The sequence below is a fragment of the Microtus pennsylvanicus genome, chromosome 20 (assembly GCF_037038515.1).
Source record: "Microtus pennsylvanicus isolate mMicPen1 chromosome 20, mMicPen1.hap1, whole genome shotgun sequence".
NCBI classification, from domain to species: domain Eukaryota; kingdom Metazoa; phylum Chordata; class Mammalia; order Rodentia; family Cricetidae; genus Microtus; species Microtus pennsylvanicus.
This window is the reverse complement of record NC_134598.1, coordinates 36,208,969-36,236,120: the sequence shown is the minus strand read 5'-3', so window position 1 is coordinate 36,236,120 and position 27,152 is coordinate 36,208,969. Positions and strand designations below refer to the sequence as shown.

Genomic DNA, 27,152 nt, shown 5'->3' with positions numbered 1-27,152 from the left:
CCTCTTAATGACAAGCGACACTGACCGCTGAGCAGTAAATTCAGGAAATCTGGCCCAGGACCTCGATGCTCCACCAACCCCACAGAAGGGCCCTGAACTGAGACAGCAAAGTAACTGGACAGGACAATCTGGGTCTCGGTGGCCTTGACTTGGACACTTTGATTTATTTAAAAAACATATTGGAAGATTTTTTTCCTGCTAAAACCAATGAAAACTGTTTTGAAAGAACCGGGGAAGAATACAGAATGTAGCTTTACAATCACCTTAATCCTATGCGGACCAATGAATTTCCCGTAAGCGTTCTCATAGACGACCTTCTTCTCGCGGAGAGCTACCCGGTAGCCCCAGTTCAGCGAGCCAATGTGGTTCTGCACCGACTCCGTCATCTTCTCCCAGTCGTGCTTGACTGCGGAGGAAGAGAGGGACACTGAGTTTCCCAGGAGCTCACCTAGGGCCAGGCAGTTTCAACCCAGAAGAACGAGTTCTCCGGGAGCACAAAAGCCACTTTCCCACGTTCAGGATCCAAGACCACAAGACGGATTCTTTTCTTTTTCATCGAGGTGTGAAGAGATAGTTTACTTTGGATTATAAACCCTGACTGGTGGGGAATACGGTGCCATTAAGGCTTAGGAGCGCATCTGAAACAAACTCCAAGATTCTGCCGTAGGCCGGGGTGGGGTTACTACACTGGTGACACACGCTCGTGTGGGCACGCTGTGGCACCACGGGCCGGTCCTGATTTTGGTCAATGGTGTTTTACTGAAATACAGCCAAATTCATTTACATGTCATCTCAAGCTGTCTCCACAATGTGAAAACAGAGCTCAGTGACGGCCACAGAAACTATGTTAAGGCCCCCGACATCTCGAACATTTGCTTTTTCTGCCAGTTTGCTGATTCCTTGTTCAGAGAACTTGAAATCCCAGTCCCCAAATCCCCACCTGGAAAAAAATAAACGTTTCCATTCCATACTTAATCCTTTAAGTGAAGACATGCAATATGATATTTCAATTTTTGTCTGTGCCCTGTTTTCTTTAAGCACCTATACCAGCACTTACGAGGGCAGCTGAGCTACCCAGTGCGTCCCAGGCCAGCCTGGGCTACAGGGTACGCCTCTAACACCAGCACTCAGGAAACAGACAGAGGCAGGCAGATCTGTGTGTTTGAGGCTAGTATGGTCTACAGAGTGAGTCTCCAGACAGCCAGGGCTACCCAGGGAAACCTGATCTCAAAAAACTCCAACCACCACCAGCAAAATCAACCTTGGTCGTTGGTTAATGACTTCAGGGAAACTGGGCACACAAAGGACATTCAGGAGACAGAGAGAAGACAATACTTAGGGAAGCTGTGTTTTATGAAGAAACAATTATTTTTTTAAAAAAAGGCCTCTCTCATGAAAAGGAAGAACGTCTACATCACACTAATGAATCAGCCTGGCCACCGAGCGCGTGGTGAAGCCAGGCCTATGAGACGTAACGGTCTGCTTCTTCCATTGGAAAGACGAACAACAGCTGGGCTGTGGCTTTTACAGAGAACAAACCGCAGACACACAATCCACACAGCATACGAGGTTAGAACCAGACACTTGGGGAGCGGGAGTGCTGTAGGGAGCTGAAGGCCTGGCTGCCTGGCCTTTGTTCACAACAACAGAACCCACTGTCACCAGGAGGGAAGAGGACAGAACAAACCTAGCCCCCAGTGCCGACCATCTAACTATAGAAACTAACAATGTTTTACCAACCTTTGTGCCTCTGTGGCTTGAATTTACCTTTTTCTTGTTTGTTATTGTTTTGTTTGTGTTTGTTTTTCACCACGGCATTTTAAGTAAATCTAGTAGCTTGTCACATGCTAGCGAGGGACAGGGGCAAGCCTCAAACCCAGGGAAGTCACATGATGTAGGTAAGGACGTAGCTGAATGCCCAAAATGCAATGAACTCAGTACAACTAAGTTCTCTCCATAGCTGCGAGAGCCAGTCACAGTGCCCCAAGCTCAGAGCTCAAGAAGGGCCTCTGAACCTGTATAGCATACAGCCCCGGGGCTAACCCAGGCCAACACGGGCTACTAGCAGAACCCATCTCAGAACCAAGTTACGGATGTTTCGATGGCATGCTGCAAGACCACAACACAAAAGCCCGTCCTGTCTCCCACACCTGTGTCCTCGACTTTCCATCCATAGTTGCGAGAGTCCTTCAGGGCCTGCCCCAGCAGAGCCGCCTGGTGCATCAGCTTCTTCGGGATGCAGCCCACGTTCACGCATGTTCCCCCGAGACCTGCAACAAGAGGGAGAGCAAAGTCAGTTCACAGCCCGCTTCAGCGCCTTCAGAGAAGTCAAAGCTATTAGGATCTAGTGAGACGTGACTATCATTATTATTAATGCTTAGAGTGGTCAACAATGCAAGTTTGCTCCCAAGCCCCATCACGTGTCAGGGCCATGTACAGAGTCCATGGACAGAGCACAGCAGTCATCCTGAAACAAAGCAGACGGATTTCCACAATTCTCTAACTTCCAGATCCAAATGGTCGAGAGCCGTACAAACCTTGAGATCTTACTAGGTGCACAGCGCTGTACTTGCTACTGAACCGACACACAGACACCAAGAAGAGGCTCTTACACATGGCCTGGTGCAGGTCTGAAGCATGTATAAAATTTGGTGTCTACATGAATGTTTGAGGAAGCACCCTGGAGTTTTCACCAATTTCAAAGAATGACATTAGAACTCCTCTCTCCTAAACAGTCGTCCTGAAGCTTCAAGAACACTGGGATCACCCTTTTCTATCAGAACGGCACGCAGGCAGGGAGGGGGTGGCTCTGGAGCTCACGGTTCACAGGATGTCCTCTGAGAACGCCACCACAGTGTCGCCGTGATGACCAAACTCCACGGGTCAGTGCCGTGTGTTCAACACTAATCATTTACTGAACGGATGCGTGAATAGATTGAGAGGCCCCGTATCTACCACTTGTCACTGCTAACGCAAGGACCTGAGCAACCTCCATAAATGCACTAATCACTTCTTGAAGGAGCCGCTATCTGCCTTCACAGTCCAAAGTCCCCAACCTGGCCTAGAAAGTTCCATGCAGTTGGACCCGCCTTCCTTTCCACTTTTACTTTTTGTCATGTCTAGCTCCGACTACCCTGCTACACCCACAAAGGACTCTTAACTGCCTTGGGACCTATGAATCCACTCTGAGAAGGCTAGCAAACACTGCCTGAAGTTCTGCCTCAGCTTTTAGAGCACCTACCCACTTCTCTGACAGAGATTCTTCTTTAGAGCCCCTGCCTCACTCACCCACAGCTCACTGCGCTCTCCTCCACCCAGGAGCCCCCTCTTTTAGCTCGGCTCACCGCCAACACTAAAGGGCTCACTTTTGTTTCCCACTGAAGTTCAAGTCCACAGGGACAAGAACCGCTTCCACGGCAAATTCGCCTCTGCGCCCCCATGCTCCTGCCTGACAAGAAGTGACAGCTGTCCACGAGTGAGCGGCCAGTATGTGATTCACCAGGACGCAGAACGGCCACAGCCGTCTTACTTGGGTATCTGAACGCAGGAGGTGGATTTAGGGGAGGACACTTGAAAAGCTCCCAAGTCCACTGTGTAATGGATCGCGTCTCGTCTACCCCTTTAGCCAGCTTGTGGTCAGGGTTCCTGCTAAACATAAATCTGTAGCATTTAGCTGGGTCCCTCACTCAGTCCTTGTGGAAGCGCCGGGTTTTAGGAGTGAACACATTCCCGCCAGGGGACAGGACATGCTTCTAGCAAACACATGTACAGTGTCTCCGAAGCTCACCCCATCGAGTTCCGAGAGGAGTTGGTGTGACAAAATCCAAGACAAGCACCTTCTTGTCAAATTTGGCCGCCTCCTGGGGAAGGAAAGGATGAACACGAGTTAACGACAGAAGGGAAATGGGGCGGGTTTATTATGCTCTAAACACGACCCATCAGACTGACGTTTGGGAATCTTACACACAGCTGACTATGCCAAAGATTACACAGACCACAGCTGGGCAACTGTTAGAAACCGCGCGCACGGGGCTTGGCCGGCTCCTGCGTGACTCCTCCAAACGTTAACAGACGCAGCACAGATCTAAATAGCTCTATTCTGATAAGGTAGGTTAACTACGAGCCCAAGGCGTCTGCCTCACCCTGCACCCTAAAAATAAAATCATGTTTCACCCACTTCTATCTAAGCCAGAGTAATGGAGGGAGGGGCTTTTGTTTTGTTTTTCTGAAACTGTCTTGTAGAGACTATTTTTCCCCCACAGAGCAAGCATGGTTTCCTGGTCACTGACTCGCAGAGTTTACTGGAGAGCAAGGACTGAGGCTGCGAGCCAGGTACTGCTGCCGAGTCCCGGTTAGCAAAGTCAAGCTCCACACCAGACCCCCGCCTGCTCCTGATGTGGAGGCTCCTGGGGTTACCTCGCTGGCTGTCCACGGCAGCACCTTAGAGGGTGTGACCACCTTCATCTTTCAGAGATCCTACTAGAAGATGACAGCCCCAAGGGCTGTCACACGGGCATCTCCAGTACCTCCAGCCAGGGCCAGAGCCTCACACTTAAGCAACTTTCCTATCAGCAGATCCTTTTCCCAGGCGGGCCCTGGGCTGACTAACTGTTCTCAAATCGCCCCAAATACAACAGAGGCAAATCCGTTCTAATTAAGTTTAAAAACACTGTTTGGTGAAGATTAATTACAGAGAAATCAAAGTGAAAAAAAATCAAATGTGTTTTTAAAAAACAATGTATATAACTTCAAACCATTCCCACACACCTTTACTATCCTTGAAAAAAAAGCAAGCAAATTCAGAATAAAACAAAGTGTGCCTTAACTCGGGGCTCTGACTTTTTACCTGAAGACCCAACATTTCAGCCTGGAAAGTGACTTACAAAGCGGTCCCTCTATACGTCTTGACTAAGCTAATGGGAGACACAGCCTATACAGAGCAAATCCAGAGAAGATGGAGCACTATTGACCATGGTGGGAGCACTGGACCCCGACCGTCACCCAGACGCCATAGCACAGAGGGCCTTGCCTTAGCTGCGGCCAGGCCTCCCGAGCCTCCTCCGATGATGATGAGGTCGAAGTCGTAGGACTCAGGGGGATCTTCAGAGTCGTTCATGGTTGGCAGCTTCTCAAGTTGGCCTTTTTGACAGGTCTGCAGGAAAACAACAGAAACAAGAAGAATTTAACTGAGAAGCAGCCATGCCCAAAAAGCCTTGGAAATCTTTCTTTAAAGAAAAGTAAAGGTCATTTTTCAAAGAGAAAATGTCGACTACTGCAGCTACACCTGGAAACATCCAGCCTTCCTGCGGGCACCAGCGCCCTCCCCTCTGCTGGCTACCACATATGGACAGCCCATCTAAACGGACTAACACCTAAACAAAGTCAGATGAACACTCACCTCCAGAATTCAGTGTTCTACAAGCATGTATTATTTATGCACGATGGTTTTCACTGTGATATTTTCATACTGATAGCCCCGAGATTTATTTTTCTTACCTGGTTATATGTATTTTATTTATTTGTGTGGGAGGGACCTGCCGCAGCACGGCTGTGGAAATTGGAGTCTGTTCGTCAGCTCCGTGGCAGCACCTTTACCTGCTGAGCCTGCTCACCAGCCCTTCCTAGAGTTTTTAAACTAGGACTTAAATTAGGTTTCGCTCACTTGGGGAAAACGAGGACAGAAACAAACTTGTGCTGAAATTCCCCCATCGCCCAGCGTGAGACTATCAGATAGGAACACCCAGCATGTTCTCACTGGGGCCAGCAGTGTGGTCTAGCAGTCACCTTTACTTTCTCGCAAGAACACAATCAGTGGGCTACGGTCTCAGGCTAAGAGAGTCTGGTAAATTGTGAACACAAAACTTTAACGATTGTAAAGTTAGCCGAGATTTAAGACTTTACTACAGCAGTGTGGTTGTGACACAAAAATCTAAAATCTCAGAAAAATCACCAACTGGTACTTTTCTACATGGCAGTTCAAATCGTCTCCCTCTACAGGGTGTCTGACAGGCTGGGGGACTTTGTTTTCTGAGACAATGCTTCCCTACACAGCTCTGGGTCTCCTGACGCTCAGGGTAGAGATCAGCTGCTTCCTCCTAAGTGTGGGGATTAAAGGTGTGCGCTGCCACAGCTCAGCCTCCAGCCCTCGGTCTTGCGTGCATTCTTCCACCCAGCGCTGCAGGACATTTTACACAGGCAGGGTCTGAAGTTGCTTTACCTGCATGTCTAGCGTTCCGGTCAGTTTTGTTTCAGTGCCGGCATGCATCAGACTTTAAAACCGGGTACTAAGGCAGCATTTTAAATACCTTTTCTTCTACTACCGTCGGCACTGTTTTAGCAACACATTCACTAGTACCTCAGAGTAAAACCCTGGGCTAGCGAGGCTAATAACTAAAAAGTCAGAAAGTATAATAAAAATATTTCTTAATCCAGTTTTACCCTTAGTAACTACAAAGCCCCGACTTACCAGCCCAGACTGCGTGTTTTTCTCCTGCCTACCACCAGGTGTAGAGGGTGGAGGGCAGGGATGGGGGTCAGCAGAACCGGGCGTCTGAGATGTGGAGGGGGGTGCCGTGGAGGAACGTATAGGAGGACGCACAGCCCCACGAGTACCCCTCCATAGCACATGGGGCGCACGCAGTGGCTGGGGGGCTGGAGGGAGGAAACCCGGAAACCAGCAACAGTTGGGGCAAGCCTGTGCCACCCAGACAGTCCGCACATAGGGGCTAGCTCGAGGTCTCCCCCAACAAGCTGGGCAGCACCACCAGCATTCATCAACTGGCATGATGACCAGGGCTTCTCCGTCAAAGCAGAGCACTGTGGGGGGAAAAGAAGCTCGTAAAACAGCCCCTCAGATCACATAGGGTCAGATAAGCAGCGTGACACCTTCCTCAGGGACACCGAAAGCAGCGTCGGTTGGCTTTAAAGAGTAAACAAAACAAACAGATATTCCTAACAAACAACCATGTGGGCTGAGGCATGAACAGTGTCCTGTTCCTAAAGAGTCTGCTTCCCAGGCACCAACTTTCACACACTCACACTTCCAAATCTTAAATGGAGGGGTGTTACGGTTCTGCGGTTAAAAACACTGGCTGCTCTTCCAGAGGACCTAGGTTCAATTCCCAGCACCTATATGGCAGCTCACAATTGTCTATAACTCGACAGGCACCAGACATGCAAGCAGACAGATACCACACACAAAAAAAACAAAAACAAAATAATAGTTACTGGTACTCTTGTGTGCACTTTTGTTCAACTGGTGAACAAAAGACAGGCTCCAAAATAAATCCTCTTCTGGGACGAGTGTTCAGTGCGAAAGGCACAAGAACACACACACAGAACCCAGCACGAAGAGATGATGATGCTGGGACCGAGGTCAGCGCTCAGAAGAGCTCATGATTTCAAAGCACAGAGAATAAAGAAAACTTAAATTTCCAGATCAACATTCCAATTTTAACTCAACAGACAAATATCCCCTCCTGGTCTAACCGTGAATGGATGCTTGTTTCCATGGAGTGGGGGCACAGCCCATCCACACACCCCAGTATTCTAAATGGGATAGGAACGCACAGCATCTGAACTCTTCTCTTTTTTTCCCCGCTTCGGTTTTTTTGAGACAGGATTTCTCTGTGTGACTGGCTGTCCTGGAACTTACCGAGCTCCGCCTGCTATCACGCAAAGCCTGAACTCATTCATACATAAGAGACTGATGTCAGCAAGCATAGGCAGATCTATCCTAAAGTAGACTGAACAAACTGGAAGCCAAAGACCTCCAATGGGGAACTTTAAAGTTGGCCACGAATGCGCCTGTCTCTAAACCACTCTGGTAACAGAATCACAGTTGTGGGCTGACGTCACAACTAGGTTAAGTTCTTTGAGAAAAGACTATCATAGAAATCTTGAACTTCAGTGACCTCAATGAAATCCCATAAATAAAAATTCGACTTAAAAAATAACTATCATCATCTGAAATTCATTTTAACTGCCTGTTCTTAGGGCAGACGGGTACACACCCCGACCTTTTGCCTACACCTAAGCAGACCAGGCTAGAAGAATATCCTGATATAATGCCTCCTGAAAGGCCACACACTCCCTCCTCCAGGTCTGTGATGGCCCCCATGGACTCACAGGGATGGCACGACCAAGACGCGTGGCCTCGTTGAGGGGAGTGTGTCACTGGGGGCTGGCTTTGAGGTTTCCACAGCCCCAGCCAGGCCCAGGGTGGCATTCTCTTCCTGCCACCTGCCAATCCGGACATAGGGCCCCCGGCTCCTTCTCCAGCACCATGTCTGTCTGCTGTGCCATGCTTCCTGCCATGACGATAATGGACTGAACCTCGGAGCTGTAAGCCAGCTCTGATTAAATGTTTTCCTTTATAAGAGTTGCTAGGGTCATGGTGTCTCTTCACAGCAATAGAAACCCCATCTAAAGCAGTTTAAAGTGTTCTTTACCAAAATTCTCTATCTAATGGATTTTACGGTTCAAGTTTTAAATCAAACGATATCAACCAGCTTTATTTTAAAGTGTGCAAAGGAGCCTGACTCTGTAAGGTGTAACGGGAGAGACGGGAGCAACCGGAGCATTCAGGAGACCTGGGACTGAACACTACACTTTCATTTTAACCCTACTTAAAATTAAACTGGCTTTCATCAGCTCCAGCTAAAGGGTGTCCCGCTCAAAATGTGATCAATGAGCACAGCTCCAAGATAGGAACCAGACTGCCAATGTCCTGATTTTAGTCCAGGCAAACCCGCTTTGGACACCCAGCTGCCGAGACTGTCTAGGGCTACCGGGTATTTGGCGATGTGTCACTTCAGCAGAAAGAAACGGCATCCCAGGACGCTGCCAGTCACGCTCTGCCGCTCTTCTCCAGCAACCCGAGCAGCGCCTGGCACTGTGGGCACCTGCCAGCCGCTGAGTCAGTGAGCAGTGTACACATGACAGTCCTGGCAAGGGAGTCCCCAGAGCAAAGGTAAGGAAGTTCAAAAGTATGAGACCCAAAGTGAATGTCAACACAGAAACAGGCGGCGCCGTGCAATGTGCCGAGTGTCCACAGTGAGACAGACACTGTGCTGAGCGTGCTTTGTGCACATCAAATCCCATCAAATCCAAGCCAGATGTCACTTAAGGTATGACAGGCTACGGCATTAAACCTGCCCGAGCTGGTGAGGTCAATCAACAGACAGTCACCTGCCACCAAGCTCAACCTAAGTTTAATCCCTGGCACCCACGTAACAGAAAGAGAACCAGCTCCCAAAAGCTGTCCTCTGACCTCCAAATGACCATGCGCATCAAATAAATTAAATAATTACTTAAAATGTTTTTTTAAAAAAAAATATCGGGGAAACTTGCCCAGTGGAGCAGTCAGTAAAAGTGCTTGCTGGACAAACCTCACGATGCCCGAGTCCAATCCCCAGATCACACACATGAAAAGAAACCACTTTCAAAAGCTGCCCTTTCGTGGTGGCGCACGTCTTTAATCTCAGCACTCGGGAGGCGGGGCAGGTGGAGCTCTGTGAGTCTGAGGTCTGCTTGGTCTACAGAGTGAGACCCTGCCTCAAAAAATCAAAATAAATAAATAGAAAATAAGAAGAGGTCGTCCTCTGACTTCACACATACAAACATTACAAGCATGTGCACACACACGCACACACACACCACTCAAAATACATCTTTCTTTCATCTCTTACTTTTCCCAATGCATCATACCTAGTAACTATATTTAATCCCACACATTTTTCTAACTTAACCCTGTTGTGTATGTGCCCCACACGCACGAACTATAAAACAAAACCCACACACTCTCTCCTTAGAGTCGGCCCCTTCTAATGAACCTTGACAAGCAGATTTGCGATTCGGTTCATTTCTGTAACTGAATTCATCTCCTATTGCTCAATGCTCTAAGGTCCCTGGTTTAATCCGAAATAATGCAACGAACTGCAGCATCACAACTAGCAAAAGCACAGGCCAGAGGCCAAGCTCACCTGTGTAGAAACACCACCCCACCCGCTGACCAGAAAAGTAAGCTCTCCCAAGCCTCTTTATTTTCTAGCGTGTTTTTAAGCCGTCTTTGCATGTCAGAACACAGCCAGGCAAAGGCATTCAACAAAGCCATTGGCTGTCTAAGGAACTGAGTCACATCTTGTAACCCAGCAGTGTCTTCTCTTCCCACAGAGGACGGCCTGAAACCCCGGGGCTCTGGCTCAGAGACCCCAGGATGACGGCCTGAAACCCCGGGGCTCTGGCTCAGAGGCCCCAGGACCAGCAAGACCAAAGGACACTGCCCTTCACCTTGAAGGGTGGCCAGTGCTGGAAGGGTGAGCACTTCAGGCCCGAAAAGGGGGAGACAGCTGCTGTTACAGGAAGCGGTCTCTTTTCATTCCCAAGGGGCTTTCTCCTCAGTTCTCTCTACTTTACCGGTGTGATGGAAAGAACTTTCTCCACACCAAGATCCCATCCCTCCTCTCAAGCTTGGTATCATTTAGACTTTATATCGCCCTCCTCTGTACTACCTTAGATCCAGGAGGAAATTTTACTGTTACTATTAAGCATAACAAAAATAACACTAACCACACCAGTGGCAAAATCTTCCACCATCGGAAACTTACATTCATAAAAAGGTAAGAAATAGCTCAGGCCATGTCTGCTGCCTCTTCTGAAACTATCTTAATAACCCCGATTTTCTACCCTGACCACCAAACAATACAGACACACACAGACACCATTGGTGCTGAGGGCAGAAGCTAAGGCAGCACTCATGCTAAGAAAGCATTCGACCAGTGAACTACATCCTCAAGTTGTCCTGGGATTTACATTCTTCAAGGCAAGGTTTCTCTGAGTAGCTTTGGAGCCTGTTCTGGAACTCACTCTGTAGAACAGGCTGACTTTGAACTCCCAAAGATCCACCTGCCTCTGCCTCCCAAGTGCTGTGATTAAAGCCGTGCGCCACCACCACCTGGCCTGTAATTTACAGTCTTAAAACTGCAAAGCACCAAAGAAAGAAAGAAAAATCGTGCAATATCTAGAGTCCTGCTTCCTCTGATGGCATCTTCCAGAAGCAAAAGGTTTTATACTGCCAGCAGTACTCCTCAAATCAGCACCTGGCTCCATCCAACTTAGGCCCACAAGAAACCAGGTGTTTGTGGCACAAGCCCTAGGGGTAGATGAAGAATTCACAAATCTTGCTATACAGGCCCAGATACAGAGCAAAACTCTTCAGATGTTTTTTAATATTTATGTGTATGAGTGCTCTACTTGTACCGTAGTGCCTGCATGACAGAGATCGCCAGAGAGAAGAGAACACGGGGTCCCATTACACGGGATTGTGAGCACCACGTGGTTGTGGGAATTAAACTAATGACCTCTGGAAGAGCAGTTGGTGCTTCTAACATTGAGCCACCTTCCCATCATCCCCTCCACTTTTTAATCAAGGTTAATTGGGACGTGTACCCCAAGTTGTTACGTGTTGAACCTGCACTGATTCTGAAGGACACTGTGTAGAAATCAGAGTGGTGAGATTAGCCAAAGATAAAGCCACTGGGTGTGATGAAAATATCGTCTACCTCTGAGAAGACTGGAACAGCGGCTACGATTCCTGCCCAGCTTAGCACTCAAGCAGAAAGGTTTTCTACGAATCTGCACATCCTCTCCAGACTTGCCAGTCCCACACATTCGACCTTGTTGCCTTACCCAGAATGCCTTCTCGAAGAGCGAGGAGGAGGTGCACACCGGGTAATGTCAGCAGCTGGAAGGCAGGTGCAGGTTTATCTCTGTGAGCGCCAGGACAGGCAGATCTACAAAGTGAGACCCTGCCTCAAAACAACAAAAACAAAACTCCCAGAATGCCTTGGTTGCAGGCATGAATGCATATGCACACACACACACACACACACACACACACACACACACGCGCGCGCGCGCGCGCGCACGCATACCCCCCTCACACATTTTCTTATTAAGGTCATTCAGAAAAGAAACTGGAATATAGCGATCTACTTCCTGAAAGGAAGCACGTCATCCAAGTTTTTCAGTCTCAACACTGCCCAACTACTGACTCACACTGATTTTTTTTCTGGTCCTTTTTTCTCACCCTTTCCCCGCTTGATAAAAAGCCCCCTCCGGCCTCCCTTACAGGACCCTGGGTTCACCAGGACAGAGAAAGCAGTTCAGTATGAGGCCCAGTTTTTGTTTTTAGCACGTCGGCTAATACCTTCCAAGAAACTCAAGAGCTTACTAAAAGTATCGTGGGGATATGAAAAACTTCCCATAAGATTACAACCTTATCAAGAAAAATACACTGCACAGTAGGCAATTGACTTGTTCTTGAAAATAGTTTACTAGGGCACATGCTTCTGTTCAGGTTCTATTCTGAGGGCGTCAATACAAGATGGAGTCAGAACCACAAACAAAAATCTTTTAATATGGGTTTTTGATCATGGCCTCTGAAATTTCAAAAGTGGAGACAATATTTTTCCAGTCCTGTAAACTCAAAGATATAACTCCTTGTTTCCTGCCGAAAGAGCAGTAGTCACTTTCTTCCTCTCCCTGGCTGACATTAGTGGGCTCCAGGATGGGCAGCCTGTCTTGGTCGAGCCGGATTCTCGCGAAGCCATCCCGGATGATAAAAGACACGTAGAAGATGTTCTCCACGGTGCGGGAGAACGAGTTCGGGTCGATCACAAACTCAAAGTAGGACACGGGAGTATCGGGGTACTTTTGAAAGTAGGTTTGCAGCAACCCCAAGATTCTTTCTACTTCCTTTTCTGTCGTCTCCTGGTTGGCATGCACGTCCAGCTTCCTCAACTTCGTAGGCATATCTCCATTCCCTTCCATTTTGCAAGCTCTCTTGTGATGTTCAAGCCGGGGCTTTCGTGCGGAACGTTCTGCCTTAAATGAGCCATAAACGAAGTGGAATGTTTCAGCCCGCAGCATCCAGGACGCCGCCTCCTTCTGCACCATCCCCCAGAAGGAGAGCGCTATGCAGTCGTCGCAGTCGCTCAACTCCTCACGCTGGTCCTCCACCCAGTTCAGGCCCACAAAGACCAGCAGCAAGTCACAGAACGCGACTTGATTAAAAAAGCTCATGTCTAAGTTTAACTGCTTTGCTTTCTCTTTACCCAGATCAGAAGCCAGAACCAGGAACTGGGCGTCGAGGGCCGCCTCTCTGGTTCTGCTCACGCCATCGAAGAGCACGTTGGCTTCCTCCAGGGCCTCGGTCAGCGAGTCACTGGCTGTGTTCACGATGTCCTCGCGGTTCTGCTGCACACTGTAGATGAGCTGCCGGTACTGCCTGCGGATGCTGCGGCACTTCTCTCTGTCCACGGCCAGCTCCAGGAGGTCCGACTGCACGCTCAAGTCCTCGGAGCAGCAGTCCTGGCCCTCCTCCTCCTCCTCCTTCTTCAGCACCTCCTCCTCCCCCTGCTTCACCAAGTGCCGCCAAGACAGGCTTTCGACCTGCTCCTCTCCTTTCTCTCTGCCTCCAATCAGGGAACCGTCTCCTTTAGACATGTTGGTGACCACGCAGGTTAACAGCTTTCCCTCGGAGGGCTACCAACGGTGACCACTGCGGCGATGGCAACTGAAGACCGTTGGAACGGCAGCCGGTGCGCATGCGGCCCCGCCCCCAGCCCACCCCGTGACCACACCCCCCTGCTCAGGCCTCAACCCCGGCCTTCTTTTTAAGCTACGCTAATTCGCGCACCATTGGGTGAGGGCTTTTGTGTCACACAAAAGCGAGCTCACAGGCGGCTCCACTCAAGGGTGGAAGGGCAGTGGACAGGATTATGGAAAGGCGCTGATTACCTGGAAGCCTGTCAAAGGCCAAAGAAAGGTTTTTATACTCTATGAGGTGATTAACCTGAATCCTAGAAGATGGCAATCTGCGAAGATTTTAAACCGCATCCAGGTTATCATCCACTGGGTGAATTACCTGCTTCGGAAAACCCACACACCAGCTCTCTGGAGACCCATCGGGCAGTTAAAGTGGCTCAGGTTATCACCTAACACCACAGAAAGCTTGACTGGGGACAGTCCACTGGGTCAGTCCAAAGTCCGGGGATAAGCAACTGTTAGCCCCCCCCATTTTTGGTTTACCTAAACCTTGGGGAGGGGGCAGGGAGACAGGTAGGACAAGCAAGATTCTTTGCAATGAAGAGGAAAATAACATCTATAGCTATACTAAATTATTCCAAAGTTCAATAATTTCTTCTACCCAGGAGCAACTCAAACACTCAGGTTGGATGCGGTGACACAAACCTTTAATCTAGCACCCCCCTCCCCCGTGGCAAAGGCAGCCAGCTCTCTGGGTTCAGGACCACCCTGAACACCTTAACCACAGGGTAAGTGCTAGAATAGCCAGGGCTATACAGGGTAATCCTGTCTTGAAAAACCAAAAGGACAAACTTTTCCTTAAATTAGAAAAAAGTGCTATTTTGTATGTATGAATGTATGAGCATTTTGCTACATGTATGTGCACCATAGACATTCCTGATGCCTGAGTAGGTCAGAAGAGGACTCGAATCCTGTGCTTCCCAAGGAATAAGCACTAACTTCTAGCCCTAAGAGTTCAATCAGCCTGTGAGACCTTGTCTCAAAAAAAGACAGGAAGGTGGGCTAGAAAAATCACTGCATATACAAAATATACTTCCTTGGTGCTGGAGGGATGCTTCGGGGTTTGAGAGCCCTCCCAGCACCCACGTGGGGTCACTCAGGACCACTGCCAGGAACTCCAGCTCCTACCCTGTCCTCCAGCCTGTCCTGGCACATGTGTGTGGCGGGTGGACTGCAAGGCTTGACATGACCACTGCCGCTGGACAAAGTTCCCGCACTTCAACCCTGCGGACCAAACTCTCCATCACCGCGCCTTCATTTTTAATGGGTCCTTGTGCCCTTTCTTTTGGGAAATTCGGGTGCGTGTTGATGAAAGAAGAGAATATATACAATGGCAGTCTCTTTAAACAAAATAATTCTTTGGAATTACACCAGGAATGGGGAAGTTAAAAGATTTACTAACTGGGCACATCAGGTCCCAGAGAAGAAAACACATCATCAAGAGAAACAATGGGTCCAGACCCAGAGCCTAAGGCCACTCAGGTAAGAGTGCAGTTAGTAAGTATGGAATAGTGCCCACGATTAGGGGCTTACGGGAAGAGTGGTGAGATCTGGTCTGCCCTCCATTGTGAAGTTAGACTGGCTAGATCCCCCCTGCCACACACGGGAGTACACACTGGTGGCAGCAGAAGGGTAAGATGTGAGGACCGTCCCTTTGGGGGAACAGCCTGCGATGAGGAAACGACACATACAAACGATGTCACGCCCTCTCGAGAATGGAAATTGCGCTTATGGGACTGTTTCTCAGGTGTCAGACTCCTTCACCCAGACTCCACACCTTCTCTGTAGGACCCGAACCCTGCTGGAGCTGGACTCCAGGACATGTACACACACACACACGTTAAAAATAAAACTTGAAAAAAGACAAACCACCGAAAGTGGATACTAACTTGTCCTCTGAACTCCACACATGACCATGGTACCCATGCCTACACACACATGATACATGCACCATAATGCTAATTTTTGAAAACATTCCTGATGGACTGGAAGGGCTGGGGATGCGGTTCCGAGGTTAAGAGCAATGGCAGCTCTTGCAGAGGACTGAGGCTCACAGTGGCCTGTAACTCCACCTCAGGGATCCAACCACTTGTGGCCTTTTCAGTGAAGGGCACACGCACGGGAACATCCACAGAAACAGTTACAGATGTACACACATTTACACTTCAAAAATGGGCTGGAAGAAAAGCCTCCTTCCCAATCTTTATCTACCTTACTTGGTATCAGCTGAGACAGGTGGTTAAACTTCAACCCACCACTGTCAGCCGTTCGTGAGGCGGGAATTCATAATCACTCAAGTATAGAATTAAGATTATATAACCAATCAGTGTGTTTAACTAGAGTCGGTACTTATTACAATTCCAACGCATCTCAAAGACACTTTTACACACACTTTTGCGCTGTCTTAGGAAAAGAACAATGTTTTTAGGCTGAGAGCGCAGGGCACTCGTCCTGGTCGACTGACGACGCCCTGGGCCTGACCCTGAGCACTGGGTATTGGGATGCACACCTGTAATCCTAGCACTTGAGGGTGGAGGCAGGAGGATCAGATTAAAGTCATCTCAAGCTACCGAGCCAGTCTGAGACCAGCTACGGATATTTGAGACTCTGACTCAAAAGAGAAAAGAAAAGAAAAAAAGGCGAGAAAGGAAAACTCCTTTTCGAGGTTCAAAAGTCAGTTGGGATGAGCATTAAGCATAATGCACTGTAGAGAATATCAATCAGTAGGAAGAAAAAAAATAGCTATTTAAAAATTGAAGGAAAAAAAAGAAAACCCACTAAGATTTCAACTAATGAAAACTATGTTTAGAACCCTGAAGAGAGGCTGGAGATGTGGCCCGGATGCTGAGAGCACTGCCCTGAGATCTCGTGCTGCCCTCTTCTGGCATGCAGGCATCCATACAGGCAAAACACTGCATAGTCTGTATATATAATAAATAAAATCTTGTTTGTTTTGTCAGACAAGGTTTCTCTGTAGCTAGCTTTGGTGCCTGTCCCGGAACTAGCTCTTGAAAACCAGGCTGGCCTAGAACTCAGAGTGCTGGGATTAAAGGCATGCACCAACACCGCCTGGCATAATAAATAAAATCTTTAAAAAAATAGAGGAAAAAAAAGAGCAAAACTCCTGATAGCTGTTCCAAGGCAGGGTCAAAGGAGGCTGGTCTGCGTGCTCATGAATGACTCCCTGAACTTCACAAGTCTTTAGAAGTCCAGTGCCCCCAAAGGGACTTTGAATAACTATTCTTTCAAATAAAATGGACTATATTATTTTACAGTACTGGAGATCGAACCCCGAGCCTCACACCTACTAATCACACACGCTACTAAAAAGCTGCATATTCCCAGACACAAGGTAGCAGTGCGTTCAGGAAGCAAAAGATAAAACGCAAGCCAAGTCACACTAAATAACTTGCGCCTAGACAGTAGAGCATTTCTAGAACATACAGACCGTCCACCTTCCTCCGTGGTAACAACACATACTCCGTGACACGTATGAACTAGGGACAACCCACACACTTCAGAGCAGACATGCCAAGAAGAACATCACTCTGACCAGCACAAGAGGTGAAACCCTGGGTGTGAGCCTATGTGAGGAGGAATTGAATTGGGTTCATATAAAACTCACCTGCTTTGGAGGGCTGGAGAGAGCTCAGAGGTTAAGAGCACTTGCTCTTCCAGAGGACCCTTGGTTCCTAGCGCCCATGTCAGATGACTCACAACCATTGGAACTCGGGCCCCCTAGGGCCCTGTACCCAGTGCACAGATCCACATAGAAACGCACACATCCCCTTACTGCTCTCGAGGAGTGTTTGTTTCCACATTTGCAGTCTGCTGGGTATTCTAGTCTCTCTTAAAATACCGTTGCTGGCCTTTTTACTTCTTTAGTTATAGAAAAACATTTGCTGGGAGACATTTTTTGGTTGTGGATCGGACTCAGGACTTGCGGGTGCCAGGCCACTGAGCTGCACTGTAAGCCCTAACCAGTTTTGAGATAGGATTTCTGTGTAGTCCTGGCTGTCCTGGAACTGTCCCGGCTGGCTTCAAACTCAGAGATCCGCCTGCCTCTGCCTCCTGAGTGTTGGGATAAAGGCGCGCGCCAGCAGTGCCAGACTATCAGAAGCAGGTTTAAGTGTACACAGTACTGTACAGATCTGTGTTAGAGATAACACACTAACGCCTAGCCTGGCACGACAGCAGAGGTGCCTGATACAGCAGCTACAGCAGCCACTTTCTTCCTGACCGAGAAAGGCTCACCTGCATGCCGTGCTAACGACGCTGACTGTGAGATACAAAAGGTCTCAATTATTTCCCAATGTGCTACTGAGAACCAGTGCTGAGCAGCTCAGAGCTTCGTGTCTGACAGCCCATCTTCAATGAAACCAGAACCTTCAATGTCAACTACTCCCATAAGGGAACCTTTATGTCCCTGCCACTTAAAGAATATTTAGAGGATTAGTAAACGAATGAAGTGTTCATTTATGGAATGCATATGAAGCGCTGAAGGACAGGTGGAAGACACATCGTCAGGCAAAGACTAACATCCTGCTGGCTGAGTGGGCGCAGTGGAATGAAGGCTCACCCAGCAAGCCTCTAATGAATGGAGGTCTACCGTGCGCTGGAACTATGTTAGGATGACTGGGGTTTGCACGGGCTCTCTCTCGACTCACAACCCGAGAATCAGATCAGGAGCAGGCATGTGTCTCGGGGAGCAGAGCCCCAACTCCGGCTGGTAGGGAGCCGTGTGATCTGGGCACGCTCCTGGAACTCTGCAGGCCTTCATTTCCTTATCTGAATACTGGATCACACCCGCTCCTTCACCGGGCAGTTGTGAGTCCAGCACACAAACCTCTGTTACTGCCACTAATGTGTATTCATCTAGAAAGAAGTGCCCATATGCCCTTGCAAACACAGGCACACAAAGGAAGCCTACTTCTCTCCCTTGATAAGTAAACCAGAGAATTATCTCTGGCAGGGTTCCCCCTTTTCCAAAAATAAGGATATGTGGGATGCTGTGGAAACACAGAGGCAATGTGGCCAAATGAATAGGTAGGTAGTCACGTGGCAAAGCGGGGCTGTCCAGGAAGAGATGGAAAGAAACCAGCAAGGAAGGGACATCTAGGGAACTACAGGTATGACCATTCCCAGGGGCCCACAGTAGCTTGGCAGAGGAAGAGATGAAAAGAAGACCACATTGGAGAAGGCACACAATACCACACTGAAAAGTGAGCCCTTTATCCTGGAAGCCATCTGGCAGCAAGAAGCAGCAATCAAGAAAAGGGCCCCAGGCAGGTTAGGGAAGGAGCCTGCAGAAGGTGAGGCCTGCCTGAGTGAGATGCTTGAGGTGATGCAGGCAAGAAGAAACCCATACCATTCTCAGAAAGTGTCCAGGCTGCTGCTAAATTGGGCAGGCTGGAGACCCTAGCACGAAAACAACTGGGCCCATCTTCCCATGACTGTCACAATGCTTTAGCCTGCCTGTCACCTCTTCTATTCCTGCCATCCAGAAACTGAGCCTCGTGAGGCCAATTTTAATCTTCCACGACTCTTCTCTCACACTACTGAAGGTGTAACTATGCCCAGCTGCACCCCATTGGGCACCTTTTCACCCACTGTGCTCCTTCTTCTCAGTGCCACCAAGGGAGGCATACATGAGTGGTTTCCAAACGCCGAGCCAGGGCTGTTGAAATGGGTTAGTGTGGAAAGGTAGCAGCAGCTAAACCTGGCCATGTGAGTCCAATCCGAGGCCCTCGTGGTGGAATCACACAAGTTGTCCTTTGACCTTCACATGCTAAGTGCACACAGGCACACGTGTGCGGCCCCGTGCACGCACGCGCGCGCACACACACACACACTTCTGATTCTTGCAATCTTGTCCTAAAGATAAAATGAAATGCTGCCAGGCTTGGTGACACACACCAGTAATCCTAGCATTCAAGAAGGCAGAGACAGGAGAAAATTCATAACTCTAAGGCCAGCTTGCTCTACACAGGAAGACTGTCTCAAAAAAAGAAACAACAACACGAAGAGCTAGGAATGTTGGTGGCTAAGCAAGCGCAGGGCCCTGGGTTCAAGCCCCAGCATTTCAGACAACACTAAAATGTTGCCCTGGGGTTACAGCTCTCACCCAGAATGTTTACCGCCCTGTTCAATCCTGGCACACGTGCGTGCGCATGCATACACACACACACACTAAGGGAGGGAGGACAAACATCGGCACAGACTCCTCTAGAAACAGTCAGCGTACCAACCTAGCCCTTCCAAAGTTCTCCCTCCCTCGTCACGCGCGAGACACACCAGCTCTGTGTGTGTGGTAAATGGCGCCTAAGCACACGCTTCACTCACGGCCCTGATCCTCACCAGATCCTGAAACTGACGGGTACAGAACACTGGAATGGGCAGAGGAGCAAGTCACCATCACGCCATTTCTGCGCCCACCGATGTCAGAATCAAGAGCGTGAATAATATCACGTAGAAACCAAATGATTATAACTTCTCAACATACACTTACAACAGGGGGGGGGGGTTACCCCGGTACGCGTCACGGTCTTTGTGTGATTTTCCTTGCAAACTCAAGGTCTGATTAACACAACTGCTTGAACCAAAGGCAGAAGCCTTTTATCTCCCTTAATTAGTTTCCGTCCATCTGGCGTTTGTCTTTGAAGTCCAGCTCCAGACCCTATAGTCACTCTTCAAAAATGCATGTTTCTTTTAGAAGCAAGCAAAGACTAAGTAAAAACGTGAATCAATTGTTAGCATCCTTCTTAGCGACACAGCCACCTAAATGTTTTTACACTTAGCAGGCCTCCTGTTGACTAAGAGGGCAAGGTTTCCACATATGTCGCGTGAGGGCTGGTGAGAGACTCCATCGGGGAAGGCACTTGCTGCCTGGTATGGACACTGGAGTTTGAGCCCCAAGATCCACACGGCAGAAGAAAGAAACAGACTCCACAGTGCCCTCTTACTTCACACACTACCTGGTGTCTCCTCGTGCGTTTTTGTGATTCTTTGGGCCGTCGCCCTTCCACCCAAGTGAAAAAAAAAAAGATATCCGTATACTTGAGACTGGAGGGTATCTCCACTCCTTTATATCAACTCAGCTGCTAACTCTGGTCTAGAAAAAGAAATGCCTGAGGGAAACAAATCCAACCCAGGGATTCCTGCCTGCTTCTCGGAACCTGGGGTTTCGGGGTGTCCCATGTCTCTGAGAATTAAAGAGGAAGGTGAACCCTTTTCTCAAGACTTCCCCAGGGCCACTCACCCTGCCGCTGCAGGCTGTAGAAGGGGGCACCCGAGCAAAGGGCCCTGTGAACGGTCCCTTTAAAAGAAAAGGCTCGGCTCTGCTTCCCGGTTCAGGGATCTGAGCACGTGGGTCGGTAGCCTCTAGAGGCCCGGGGGCTGGGAATCCGGGGTCGGGGCTGGGGAGCGCAGCGCGCGGCTCCTACCTTCAGGGCTGGACCATGGCGACCCTCCGCCGCTCGCTCGCACCTCCCGCCGGCTCGCCGCCGGCCTCGCCGCCTCTCTCCGCTCGCACCCGCGCCGCCGCCGCACAGGCCCCGCCGCCCTCTGCAGCACAAAGCAGAGCGGCAAAGTGAGCCTTCCTCCTCCGGGCGGGGCTTCCGGGACGCCGCGCGCCCTCCGGGCACTCCCGCCGGCGGACTCCGACCCACCGGGGCCGCCACAACTCAGAAGAGCTCTCAAGGGCGGCTAAACACGCCGACCTCGCGACCACAGGGCACTAACACGTCCCAGTGCGGTCTGGCTTTTGACACTGCACCCGGAGGATGCCACAGCCAGGGTTCCTGGAATCTGAAACTGCGGTCCATCCACACTCTGGATGAGGTCAGGGGAGGATGGTCCCATTTCACTAAGGGGTGAACTCACTCGGTTTAGTCTGGGACAATTAAAAAACGGAGCACAAAGCTACACTGATACCATCCCTTAAAAGAATAGTTATTCAGTACTAATACCAACAGTTAACATGGCCATAGTGCTATATATTTATGATATATATAATGATGTAGGTATTACGACGTCTTTCCACAGGTAGGGAAGCTAAGTTGCCTTTAGCCAAGCAACTTGCACAAGTTGGAGCACCCTGTCAACAGTGGAGGCAGGACAAACCCACTCAGGACAGTCTCTGCTCTTAGGTTAGGGAAGGGCTGTGTAGCAGTCTCAGGTACCCTGTTTAACAGCCTGGGTCAAGAAGGACAAGGCCCTTGGAAAACATTACATACACTATGACAATTTCAAGGAGTTTCTTAGGACTTCGCCTGTGAAGCCATTTGTAAAGGTGCGCAATTTCTTAATATTATCACGGATGCGCACTGATATTCCTCACACTGTCATATATGTATAAATCAAGACCCTTGCTCTGCAAAGGATACCCTTTTCCTCTGGTAGCCTGCAAGCCACCAGTTGCCAAGGACCAGACGTCAAGTCCCAGATACTGAAGCTTTGTGACCCGGGTCGTCCTCTGCACCCTGCCAAGAGCTTCACCCAGCCCTCTCGGACACACATTAAATGTCCCCGTCCCAGACATTTCCAAAGCACCACCCCGGAGCAACGTTCCCCTGACAGAGAGCTTACGTGAAGAAGCAAGAAGCAAACAGCAGCTCTCCTCGCGCCGCGGGGTCCCGCACCGCCCTCGTGGATGCAAGGCTTGACGGAAGCAAACTGAGGATAAAGAGCGGCGGGTTCCTAGTGGCTCCAGGAAGCCACGCCCTGCTCTTAGGAGGCGGGTGAACTGCCAGTGTCAGAATGACAAAGCAAAAATCCAGTCCTCGTGCAGCCCTGGCAACCTGTCCCCGTCGGCTCGGGCAAAGTGACAGCTCCTAATAGGACGGTACCACATCCTGCTGCTCAGAACCGCCCCCGACCCAAAGCGGCCGCTGCAATTCAAAGAATGCTGGGAACCAGACCCGAGTTACGAGTGAGCGTGAACTGAGTCAGCTGGCCTCTGCCCTAGGCGCTGCTCTCTAGTCTTTCCTAGTCACATGAGGAACTTTAGAAATATTGACGCCTGGCACCCACACACATGATCTGACGTCCTCGGTACCGGCTGTGACCCTGGCAACTAGGCTTTAAAAACTCCAAAAGTGACTAGTAGACAGCGAAGTTAGGGACGCACTGCCCTAAGGCACTGGATTAGTCAAACTGGTAATTCCCTCTGGTCACCCAGGTTTTTAGAGCGCTGTCTACTTCTGCCTGACTAACCCTGAAAAGAGGTGACTAATTCTCCTAACAATACTGCCTCCTGGCCCCAGTCAGCCGTGGGGCTGTCTTATTCACTTTAAGGAAAACTGAGAGTTTATTTAGCCCTTGGCACCACCCACCAACATCTGCCAAAGAAGGCCATGGCCTGTCGCGCCTCCCTGCCCCTAGGTCAGTGAGACTGCTCGGTGGATGAATGAATGAAGTGTTTGACCCAAGCCTCTGGTTAATGCCAGGGTGGAAAGAGAACGAGGTGAAAGGGTTGTTGGCTCCTAACTGCTTGAAGCCACACCTCCTGGTACCAGGGTGGCCTCCTACAATCCTCCTAGGCTCTTCTAAGGCGAAAGTGAGAAACTTGCATAATGTGCACACACCAGGCAGGCTGACCCAACACTCTCCCACTCTTCCCACCCCACACACTTCTCACACACGTGCAGCCCTTGAGCCAGCGCCGCCCCTGATTCTGAGGTGTGGGGTCCGTGACCAGCTGCTTCTCAGCTCCTAAGTGGTCAGGACAGCGTCGGTAAAGTACCAAAGAAAAGAAAATGCCCAGAAAAAGAAGCTTTAGCCCTGGCTCCTCCCAACCAAGTTCTGCATTGCGCATTCTATTTGCCTTTTCTGGGGCAGTCCACAGAGCGACAGTCCATGCAGTGTGGTCACGAGCACCTCATTCTCAAATATAGACAGAGCATGGCCTGGGGTAGAGAGCGGCTCTAAATCGCTGGACCGATAACGATGCGGGGAGTAGGATTCCGATAGCTCGACACTGACAGAGCCTTACAGGGACCGTCAGGGAGATCAAGAGGAGTTTTCTAACAGCTTTATTAGAAAAGACCACATGAGCTGGTCCAACTTCCCGATGCTCTTAAGATAAGCAAATCTTAAAACAAGCACAGGCGAGTGGAAGGCTTCCCCTTTGGGGGAAATACAGAGACTGCTATTCTGGTGATTTAGTTACAGGCTAAGGGAAGAGGCTCCTGGACTCCCACCGCGGTTCACATTCTAAGCTAACACCTTAAATGGGCTTTGACTGAGTTCTTGCATTCTTGTCTTTCTTCCCTACAGTCCGTCACCTCCTCTGGGTGGGGTTCCCTCATTCTCACCCATTATTAATTTCCCTCCCCTCTTTATAGCCCCAAGTACCTTACTAATAATTATACATCTTCTAAATCTTTCAGAACTTTGGGAAAGCAAACCCTTGTTTGATTTCTTGCCTCTCCAGAATGTGGTATCGGGCAGGTACGCAGAAAATGATGGTAAACGCTTGTCTGTTTTCTGAACTGCCACTCAGCTAAGACAGATGACATAGTCGTACTGCACTGGAATGGTTCCACTGTGAACGTCCACCTATAGGGAGGACACTGAGCTGGAACAATCACCCTTCAGACCTTTCTCCATGCCCTTGAGATCAAGTTCAAGCTTCTCAGTGGCACAGTCAAGTCAAGACCCACCCTTGTTTTTGTTGTTTTGTTTTGTTGGTTTGGTTTTTCATGGCCGGGTTTCTCTGTGTTCCTGGCTGTCCTGGAACTCGCTCTGTAGACCAGGCTGGCCTCGAACTCAGAGATCTGCCTGCTTCTGCCTTCCCAGTGCTGGGATTAAAGGCGCACACTGCATGCCACCACCAACCAGCTAACACCCACTCTTACTTATGCTAGCTGTCCACACAGTCTGCACCCTACTTAGGCAGCAAAACACTGTTGGAGAAACACTTGGAGAGAAAAAGTGATTTCCACTTAAAAGCCAAGATCACAAACCTCGAATCTGTCCTCAGCCCTGCCCAGCAGTCCTTGCACCCTGGCATATGTTCCGAGCAGTCATTGCACCCTGGCATATTTTCCCAGCAGTCCTTGCACCCTGGCATATTTTCCCAGCAGTCCTTGCACCCTGGCATATGTTCCGAGCAGTCATTGCACCCTGGCATATTTTCCCAGCAGTCCTTGCACCCTGGCATATTTTCCCAGCAGTCCTTGCACCCTGGCATGTTTTCCCAGCTGCCACGATAACACTTCCATTTTTCTTCTTTTGTTCTAGCATTTCCAACAGTTAAGCTGCATTGGCCTTCCCTCTGATCATAACCTAGTTTCTACTTAGGAAAACAGAATTTCCCACTATTTCCCCATGGCCACCAAACTACTAAATTCTTTGCCATGGCTCCAGGTAGAAGAAAAGCTTCTGCTCCTGTGTGTGTGCTCACCGATTCTCGCCTTTCCATTCAACAATCCTGGAAAGATGCCCCTCGGGCATCGTCAATTTATTGTTCTGTATCTGATCATGTCTCTCATCACACAAACAGTTCCCAGAAGCCATTGCTTCCTTTCACCAGGCAAGGGGGATGAGGTGGGAGATGAAAGAGCTCTCTGCACTCTGAAGAATAAAGGAAGTAGAAGGTAAGGAACTAAGAATGTGCCCGTGGGGCGAGACGAAAGGGAAATAAGGGCCCACACACCACCCCAGCAGCTGCAAACCTTCTAAGCAGCTGAGACAAGAAACAAAGAAGAAGCCGGCTGTGCTTACCTGGTCAGGCAGCCAGGAGCAGGGAGCCGAGAAGAAATGGAGGCAGAGACACCAGGAGGAAGCCGCTATGGCAGCTGAAGTGAGAAGCCATAAAGGTCTGGACTGGGAGCCAGCAGCTCAAAGCAAACACGGGTTTGCAGACAGTGGCTGAGAGGTGTCATGGAATGGTAAGAATCCACCATCCCAGATGCTGGGTCTTGGCAACTGTGTGAGTGGAGGAAAAGTTAGTTTGGTACAAATCCATAGACCGACTTGAGAGTTCTATGTTGTTGGGGTTTTTTGTTTGTTTTTTGTTTTTTGTTTCCTTAAACAGAGATTTCCAGTAGGTAACTGGCTATATAGATCTGGAGGTCAGAGCTAAAAGTAAAAATCAGACATTAGGAGACTCCAGTACAAATGACATATATACTCTATTACTGGCTGGGCGCTGGTGACACATGCCTTCAATCCCAACACCCAGGAGGTGGAAACAGACAGAATTCTGTGAATCTGAGGCCAGCCTGATTTACAAAGTGAGTTCCAAGCCAGCCAAGACTACCCAGTCTCAAAAATAAATAAACAAATCACTAAAATAAAAACTAGGGCTTTTGGGGGGGGGGAGATCCATGGGCGATGTGAGTATACGAGGGATGGGAAGCTAGAAGAGAATCCATTAACGGGGCACTTGCCTGTGGTCCTAATGTTTGGGAAGTGACGGCCAAAGGATCACAAGTTCGAGGTTATCCTTTGCCTGAAGTTTGAGGCCAGCCAAGGCTACAAGAAACCCTGTCTCAATGAACTGACTCAGGGATCTGGAAAGCCAACAAATCTGCGGTCCACAGGCTGGAGATTTAAGTAGCACTCTGCAGGTAGGGTACTTCCTCTTCAGTGGGCCTCTGGCTTTTCTCTTGAAGTCGCTGGATAAAGCCCACAAGCATTTCGGGAAGTCACCCACTTTCCTCCGAGTCTCCCGTTTTTAAATCCCTTCATAACAACATCCGAGGTCAAATGAGTGGGCGACCACAGCTGGGCCAAGCTGACACAAAGATAATTCTCACTCTATGTGAGAGTTGGTATATTCGGGGAAATGAAGGTGGCCCAGAGGCAGAGCCCTCGGCACCAAGCTAGGGACAGAAAAAGGGCCCAGCCGGGGAGGAGGAGCCAGGAGGATGAAGGCAGGAAACAGAAGCCAATGGAAGGGAGATCTAGAGATTCGGTGCTGCTGAGACGATGCTAAAGGTTAAGATGCTAAGGGAGACAAATCCTCAGCAGAGGTCAACAAGGAACAGAAAGGAGATGGAGGTGGGGAGTAGAGCCAAACAGCAAAGAGCAGGGAACAGGAAACGGGGCCTAAGGACGCAGGATGAGGCCAACAGTGCTGGGGTCCTTTGCATTTTTGTTTCTCTAAGAAACAGATGAGTATAGTGTGTTGTCATATTGACATACCGCGGGAATAACCCAGGCAGGGTAACGTGGCGGGTCCCAAGGGGGAAGGGACAAGGTGACGGCAGAGCCTCCTTTGAACACACACTAACGATGCATAGGACTTTGAAGTAAAGCCCAGGTTCCGTCTAACTAGAGGCTTCCCAGCTCTTATCTCCTTCCCACGGGTCCTCCGTGGTCCTTCCACCTCTTCATCTCACCCAGACCTCCTCCGCCCCCAGTCATTAGCTTGCCCTCCATCCTTTAATTACTGAGCTTCCTCTCCACCAGGCTTCCCTGACGTCCAGTTCAAACCTGTCTTCCTTGAGGATGCCATCCAAGAAGCCCGAGTCCTGTGAAATGTGCCACACTCCCAGGCAGTCTTTCCGCCTGGCACGCACGGCTGCACTCACACTTTC

The 27,152-nt window shown here is 49.5% G+C and overlaps 2 protein-coding genes across 3 annotated transcripts in view; both read right to left on the bottom strand.

Annotated features, from left to right (window-relative positions):
* Window positions 1-22,412, bottom strand: part of Txnrd1 (thioredoxin reductase 1) — a 38,689-nt gene extending 16,277 nt beyond the window's left edge. The window contains exons 1-6 of one of the 2 annotated variants that reach the window (XM_075954165.1): window positions 22,195-22,412; window positions 21,051-21,171; window positions 5,030-5,152; window positions 3,788-3,860; window positions 2,151-2,270; window positions 264-406 (exon numbers count right to left, since the gene is read on the bottom strand). In XM_075954165.1, coding sequence (XP_075810280.1) covers window positions 264-406; window positions 2,151-2,270; window positions 3,788-3,860; window positions 5,030-5,116 — 423 coding nt within the window. In that variant the 5' untranslated portion in view covers window positions 5,117-5,152; window positions 21,051-21,171; window positions 22,195-22,412. Of the gene's footprint in view, window positions 1-263; window positions 407-2,150; window positions 2,271-3,787; window positions 3,861-5,029; window positions 5,153-6,466; window positions 6,817-21,050; window positions 21,172-22,194 lie in introns of those variants that run through there. The other variant, XM_075954164.1, reaches the window with a different exon arrangement.
* Window positions 12,320-13,619, bottom strand: Eid3 (EP300 interacting inhibitor of differentiation 3). Its single transcript, XM_075954288.1, has one exon. The coding sequence runs from the start codon at window positions 13,504-13,506 to the stop codon at window positions 12,415-12,417; it is 1,092 nt and encodes a 363-aa protein (XP_075810403.1). The 5' UTR covers window positions 13,507-13,619; the 3' UTR covers window positions 12,320-12,414.
* Window positions 22,413-27,152: the final 4,740 nt, after the last annotated feature.